The sequence below is a fragment of the Montipora capricornis genome, chromosome 10, assembly GCF_036669925.1.
Source record: "Montipora capricornis isolate CH-2021 chromosome 10, ASM3666992v2, whole genome shotgun sequence".
NCBI lineage: Eukaryota > Metazoa > Cnidaria > Anthozoa > Scleractinia > Acroporidae > Montipora > Montipora capricornis.
Genome location: NC_090892.1, coordinates 5,886,003 through 5,893,452, shown reverse-complemented (window position 1 = coordinate 5,893,452; position 7,450 = coordinate 5,886,003). Strand labels below are relative to the sequence as shown.

Here is a 7,450-nt window from a genome sequence, read left to right as displayed (position 1 = left end):
GTGTGTGTGTTGTTCAGTATCCTTACTTCGAGGCTCAAGGCAGCTTACCTGAGATGCTGAAGAAAGCTTTGGCGGCCATAGAACAAGTGAGGAAACTGATGGAGTTTTAGAGCTGTTTCCATCTTTTTCAAACTCTTTTATTTCGACTTGTTTAATAGAATAGACCAATTTCGATATATTAAAATTCAGTCCGAAACAAAAGGCGTCATCTCGAGGCTCTGGGGAATAAACTCATACAAATCCTTATATTTATTCCCCAGAGCCTCGAGATGATGCCTTTGTTTTGGACTGAATTTTAATATATCGAAATTGGTCTATTGCCTAATGCGATTTCGTGGTACTTGACGTCGATGTCACAATATGTCCTCACATAGCCGGCAAAGAAGGCGTATTGTTGTTTTGTTAAGAATTTTCGGCAGACATCTTGGATAGCGAGACTAACAGAGGCCTGAGGCGAGTCAGGAAAATTGCACTCAGTGAGAGGAGGACAGTATATATAATCTTCTACCGGCTGTGTGCTTTCAAAATGGCAGCCCATTACGAACTAGCGTGCGCCTCCCAAAAAAACGCCTGCTCTGCTGGCTAGTCCCCACAATGTAACTTGCATGCTTAAGAAACTCCAGTGTTACTCCTCTGTTAGGCCTAGGGTTAGCAGTACTGTTCTGTTAGGGCGAGGGCCTCATCGGCCCAAAATGTATTGAAAATCAACATTGTGCTTTGAACCGGTCGATCCAGTTTCCTTCTTGCATGTTCACTGAGGTGCGTCTGGAATGTGGCTTTAAAGCATACTTCTGTTTTTAGGTTGTCCAAGACTCCAAAGCTTTAATTGAAACATGTGATTCTGTTCATGAGAAGGTATGTTTCTCGAGATGCCTTAAGTGTTTTCGGGAAAGTTGTGAAACGGTGATCCGCTTGTTTCGATAAACTGTTTTCCAGGAAGCAAAAAGGATAATGATGGTAAAGTTTAATGCAGATACAGAGGAAATTGGGGGCACCCGAAAATCTTCGGGCTGTGCAGGCGAGACAAGCGTCTGAGTTTGCCCCGAACAGCGGGTCACTTTTCGCTACTTCGAGGGTTCTTGATCCAGAATGAGCTAGCGTTGCATACGAGGTTGTAAATGGCAACACACTCTCCCGTTGGCTATAACTAGTCAAAATTAGTGCGTAATCAATATTTTCGTTGCCGATCATCGATGAAACTTTACCTCCCGCCGTAAAATATAAATTGCATGGGCACTTTCGGAAACGACGACGGGTACGGCTGCAAAAACGCCACAAAACAAGTATATCATTGGTTAAAACAAGTCTACTTCATCGTCTACTTCATCGTCCTACATCTTAAAAAGGGACCTTTGAGCAAGACGACGGCGACGGCTAAGAGAACGTTGGCTAAAAATATTATTTCCCGTTACAGTAATCATTTTGCGATTACTCCAGGTCGCCCGGCTTGGAAAGTGTGAATACACATTCCACGAATAAAACTGGTGAGAACGGTGTGGATATTTAGACGTAAAATTCATCGTCAGGTGCTCTTGTCCTCCACATGACCTCAAATCTGATCATTTCACGTCGTTGTCAAGACGAGAACGACAAAGAAGTGTATCAAAATGTAAAACGCACGTGCAGGGCGTGCAGAGCTATTGTTTTTGCTAATTAAACCTATTGTTTTGTGTTGTCCTCGTAGTCGTTTTAGCTTAAGCTCCCTAAGGCGCGTTTTAAACGTCGCATTTTACATGTGCCGAATCTAATGCAAATGAGCGAAAACAATAGATTAGTCTCATTTGCATAAGATTCGGCTCATGTAAAACGCGACGGGCCTAAGTCTTGATTAGGGCGTTTGTGCAACTACGATGGCTACAGTTACGTTATTGGTTAAAAGAGGAAAAGTTATCGTGCTGTACGTGGGGCACACATTTTTGTATAGTTCTTGTCCGTGCTTTGCAAAACCAGAACTTGACATTACAAATTTAAGATTTGGACGACAACAAGGGCTTACCAATCTGGTTACAGTATAGTTCATCCATATTGTGCAACGTAAACAAGATGGAATAATTACGAAGTACTTACGATGGTGCTAAGTTTTATTTTGAAGTTAGAAGTAAACTTAACATTCACGGAACAATTCCTTTATTGCGTTATTCATTCCGTGAGTTCAAAGTTTAGATTACATTTTAGGTTTAGTTTCTTTGAGCGAAAACCTTATTCACCCAGGTAACCATTCCCCATCAGTTTCAGTATCGGGAGAAGACTGGTAAAGTAGTAAGAAAACTCCGTGAACAAAAATGGTGTTGAACTTTTTGTTCGAAAATGATTGGTCAACATCTCCTTTTAATGTTTCAGCTTGTTCAATGCGAGAGAGCTGGCTTTGAATTGCATGTAAGTTACTCCGTTGTTTCTACTTTGTATGAAACTAACCCCAATAGACCAATTTCGACATATTAAAATTCATCCAAAACAAAAGGCATCATATCGAGGCTCTGGGGAATAAACTCATACAAATCCTAACATTTATTCCCCAGAGTCTCTAGATGATATCTTTTGTTTTTGACTAAATTTTGGTCTATTTGGATGATTGATTTTGTATGGGTTATTATTGTATTTGAGAGGTATTTTCAAATTTTTGTTTGTTTTTTCCTCGTTTCACTCAAGTATAAGGGCCTAATTCCGCACTAGCAGACAAATTTTGAATTGTCCTGGGCAAAACGAACTGACAAAAATTGTCAGGACAATTTTCGTCTGCGTACTTTGTTTCAGCACTGAAACCGCAAATGCTCAACAGATCTGTCAGTCATTCGAATCTGTGAACACTTTGCAAGAAGCGCGCCAAACATTTCATTTGGCGGCAAATGGAGTATGTCAAAATCCTTCAACTTTTTGTATGCCTGTTGCTCTTAAATGTCGCATAAATTTTATACACGACTATTTCTGATGCTGTGCTGTTTTTTGAAACCTCAAATCCTTCGAAATCAAGTTATGACGCGTGGGATTCCACAGTGTAGGAGACACACCGGGCTCGCGGATACAATCCATACTCCTGCAACCTTCCAAGATCTAACCAGTCTTCCTTTGAGATTCACTACGCCGACCGAAGAATTCCCGACTTTCGGCTTATTTTTCATATACCGGATCCCGGAATAATTAACGTCCATAAAACAAAAGAACAAAGCTAACATAACAATACCTAATCAACAAGGCCTAATCAGAATAACAATGGTTCCTTTTTCTTCCGCCATTTTGGTCCGGTATACGAAAGTCTACCCCGACTTTCGAAAACATCTTTGAATGCATCGCCACACCTTTGATGTCTTGTTGAATGTATTGTGACCGGCCGTGACAAGTCAAAAATGTTTGCGTGACTGTATCAGTCCACTTTTTCATTTCACCAATATTTGTCCTGTTTTTACCTGGGACAAAATTTGTCCGCGGCGCCTTTGATATTTGGCCTCCACGACCAAAAATTCTAAAGTCGGGACAATCCATCCGCACTTGTAAAACGCAGTTTCGGACCCCAAATTTGCAAAAATAAACAATTTTGTCGCCAGTGCGGAAAGGCCCTAAAGCTGCTGAAAAGGATAAGGAATTCGTAATTTTGAGGCGCCTTTAAGTGCCCCAAATTTCAGCACCACAAAACATGTATTTCACGTTTCGCTTCTAAAAGGCTGCGTTGATATTTAGGCACTTCCCACGGCCGTGTTTTTGAGAGGCATGGGTCTATCCGTCAGTGACGTCACAAGCTGTCTTGCATTCCAGTTTTTTGAGAATTTTTGCATTTCAAAGCAGTTTGTGACGTCATCTCAGGGATATACCCATGCCCCTTAACCTAGCTCGTCATGGCACAAACGACTGCTAGTGTTGTTACATTTTGCGGTGCACTAAAATTGGAATTTCGAAGTGAAAACGGCAGAAGATTTTCGAAAGGGGGGAATAGAGTTATCCAGCAAGAAAACATTTACGAGGTCAGGACAGCTGTCTTTGTAGAAGGAACTACACAGAGCGTGTTTTAAAAAAGTTGACCTTCCATTGTAGGAGGAACTACATAATGCGTGTTTTAAAGAAGGAATAAAAGGCAAGCGGCTAACGAAGGTAATGTTCAAAGTGTTCATATTTGCAAGGGAGAGACAATGCCTGTCCAATAAAAGATTAGGTTCAACTTGTTTTTAAATACCTGGGAAGAAAAGCTTTCATGTCAAATATGATTTTTGGGAAATCTTCTAGTCTTAGTCGTGATCTTCCTTGGCACCAATAACCTCAAGCGGCAGGTGGCTCCACAACCTCGTTCCCAGAACCTCAGCCAAGGGAGATGTCCTCGGAACGAGGTTGGTGGCTCCAAATATATGGCATCCAATAAATTGTCCTGAAAGAGGAGGGCATAGATGCAAACAAAGCTGTTGCTTCATACGGTAAAACGCGAAGTCTCAATTGACTTTCTGTTAGATGGCTTTGTTGCTTAGTCAAAAGACCAGTGGCTACGCAATCTTAGGGGCATGGGTTTGAAACCCGTTTAAGCCTGGATGTTTCTACCAGGCTTCTCTGCAGCTGCTTTAGTTTCTACATTAATTGCGATGGATCTTTCGCTTTGGGATGTTGAAATTTGTTTAGCTGCATTCTCTAATTTCCGTATTTTTTTCAATTCTCTGTTTGCTCAATCGCGAAGCAGTGCCTCGCGGGTTTTTTAAAAGTGCTTTTCGTGATGGATAACTGGCTCGCATTTTGCAGTCTTTCGAGAAGAACAGATGTGCTGAGCCACCCGTGCGACAAATGATTCCTCGTTCGAACCTGGCGCGCCTGCGTTCCGGGACACAAGCAGCCAATTGTACTTGTAATTATGTTGCTACCTTCAAATCCAGTATTTCCTGCAAATGAATTGTTTTCTGTAATTTTTGGTAAAATGCGCAATTTTCTTAAGTTAATTGGAGTTCAAATTTTAAGAAAATCTGGGTGCCTCCTAGTAACCAATCATATGCCAAGACAATTGAGCTTACTGTAGGCCAATCAGCGTTGGTCAATTGTATGGCACTGAAAAGCTCTGTTTTGTTTTGTCTACGACATTAGAGTGAGCTCAATAATTAAGACGGTGTCAGGACTCCATGCTAAAAGGATTCCTCCGATTGCCAATTCTTTTGCCCAGATATTTTCAACCTGGATAACACGGAGTCCTATTACATGTACAAAGCTTCTGTCTCGCTTCACATCGTTTGACTGAAACTCGCGATTACGTAGGGCCCTTTTTAGTTACCACTTATCGACCTCCTGTCATGTTTTTCTGACTATAGCCGTCTTTCTTCCAGGCCACTGAAAGTTACGCATGGAACATCCGAGTTCTTAAGGGCCAGGCCGAATTACTGTTGAACGCCAAGAGTGAATGCCAAGAATATTTGCGACAGGTGATGTATCTGAATTCTCAAATGCTGTCAGGTTATTTGTCGGGTGCTGGATCTTTCACTTGGACCATAAAGCGTGTTTTGAAATCGAATACGTTTTGACGTTACAGAATCCACTGACCGTTCGAAAAGAGTCCTTGTTTTGGACGGGAGAATCTTTCATTTCCCTAAGCGAATGCTAACTGCGTAAAAAGCAGTTTGGCTAAAAATCCCTCAAAACAGTATTGTAGGTTAGCTTTGCAAATCCCCGAGGGGAGTGACGTACTTCACCTCACTAGACTGACCACTCCCCACAGGGGCTATGTAGGACCGACGAAAAATTCAAAGATCGGCGCAACTTTTAAGAATCCAAACTGGCGGAAAGCAAACCAGCTGGCTATGGGGACTACCTGGTAATCGATCACAACGGGTCTTGAGCCCGCGATCTCCGGATCTCAAGGCAAGCGCCTCTACGACTCGGTCTTGCTGCTTCCATGTAAAATGACATTTGATGCGGTTGACAAATGAAAATTGTCGTGTCGATCTTCGTGTAACCTGCGAATACAGCCGAACGCTGTAAGCGGCCGGGGCGATGTGAGTCGGCTGTATTTGCAGGCTACTGTTCGTGCAGTCTGCCCAATTCTTTCCCGTTTTCTGCAAACCCTGGACGCGAATTGATCAATAGCCCTTTTCACGGTTAGTTTTCCTCATTTGCATTACAATGTAATCTAGCATGTATGTGAGGCAATTTCGGGCCATTTTGTAGTTTTAACCCGAAATTGCCTCGCCCCCACGTTAGATCACATTGTAATGCAAATGAGAGAAATAACCGTGAAAAGGGCTATTCTCAAGTTCAATAATAATAATAATAATAATAATAATAATAATAAGCACTTATTGAGGACACTAACGAAATAAACTCAACTTAATTAAATCAATTGAAATCAAATATCGGTTTTTGTGGAGAGCGGAAAACCGGAGTACCCTTAGAGAAACCTCTCGGAACAGATCAGAGAACCAACAAGCTGAGTCTGGTAATTGAACCACGGCCACATTGGTTGGAGGCGAGTGTTGCCACCACTACGCCACCCCTGCACCCCATCACTTCATTTGGTGAACACACAACGGGGATTCAGTCCGCAATCGCGCCAAAAATTGATTGCCCTTTTTAGCCCGGGCAGCTTTCCTCCCAATTCAGTTTCTGGCTAGGTATTCCACTTTTTTTAAAATGAGCGATTGAATGAAATGGGAAAATCGTGAAAAAGGTGAATTTGCAAGTTTTAACCTGGTCTTCGTTGACTTCGCAATGCTGAAAAAGCGCACCGAAGGGCCGCATAAATTTATAATTGGATGTTCGCGGCTTTTTTCTTTGCATTAGCTCTCCATAACAATTTGCAGTTGCATCTTTCATCAAAACTAAATACAATGTTCTATTTTCTTTTAGATTCAAGAGGCAACTCTATCTTCTGGACTTGTGAAGTCTGTAGGCTGTAGTCTCTGACTGCATCTGATTTCCGCTTAAACGCTCTAAACAATTTTAACTTTTTATGTACATATCAACGACTGCATAGAGGATCTTTGTTAAAACCATCTTTGGATTTTTTCCCTGGCTGTATAAATATGGATTTAATCTCACTTGCGTTCGGCGTTGTAGCTTTTAGTAAGAAGTTGATAATCGTTCGTTCCTTGTACAGAAACTCCGAAGTTGTGAAACTGGTTTAGCACGGTTCTTTGATTTGAGACACTTTATCGTGAACATGTTTGTAGCGCGAAATTGCAAATATTAATTCTCGACGTTATCGCTAGTAGTGTCAACTATTTTACTACAGATAGGGGGTCCACTGGTGATTAAAAAATAATAATTTTGCTCAACAGGATGTCAGCTGAGTGAAAATTTCCTGTTATCCACTCGTTTAATTTCTCATTGTTCGCATTTTTGGTCTCTTTTCAGCATTTTCATTGCAGAACGGCTTTATGATAACCTACTTAAATGCAATATCGACGTCAAAATCGCCCCCTTGCTTTGTTCGTTCTTAAGTTTCGTAGCAATAAGAAATTTTCATCCCAGTCTGTATCTTTATCCAATAATT

The 7,450-nt window shown here is 41.5% G+C and overlaps 1 protein-coding gene across 2 annotated transcripts in view; it reads left to right on the top strand.

Moving 5' to 3' along the window:
• LOC138018464 (inactive phospholipase C-like protein 1) overlaps nucleotides 1-7,237 on the top strand; it is a 40,790-nt gene extending 33,553 nt beyond the window's left edge. For both annotated transcript variants that reach the window (XM_068865096.1, XM_068865095.1), the window contains 6 exons: nucleotides 18-86; nucleotides 802-855; nucleotides 2,341-2,376; nucleotides 4,027-4,083; nucleotides 5,289-5,384; nucleotides 6,805-7,237. In XM_068865096.1, the coding sequence (XP_068721197.1) occupies nucleotides 18-86; nucleotides 802-855; nucleotides 2,341-2,376; nucleotides 4,027-4,083; nucleotides 5,289-5,384; nucleotides 6,805-6,861 (369 nt within the window). In that variant the 3' untranslated portion in view covers nucleotides 6,862-7,237. The remainder of the gene's footprint in view (nucleotides 1-17; nucleotides 87-801; nucleotides 856-2,340; nucleotides 2,377-4,026; nucleotides 4,084-5,288; nucleotides 5,385-6,804) is intronic.
• Nucleotides 7,238-7,450: the final 213 nt, after the last annotated feature.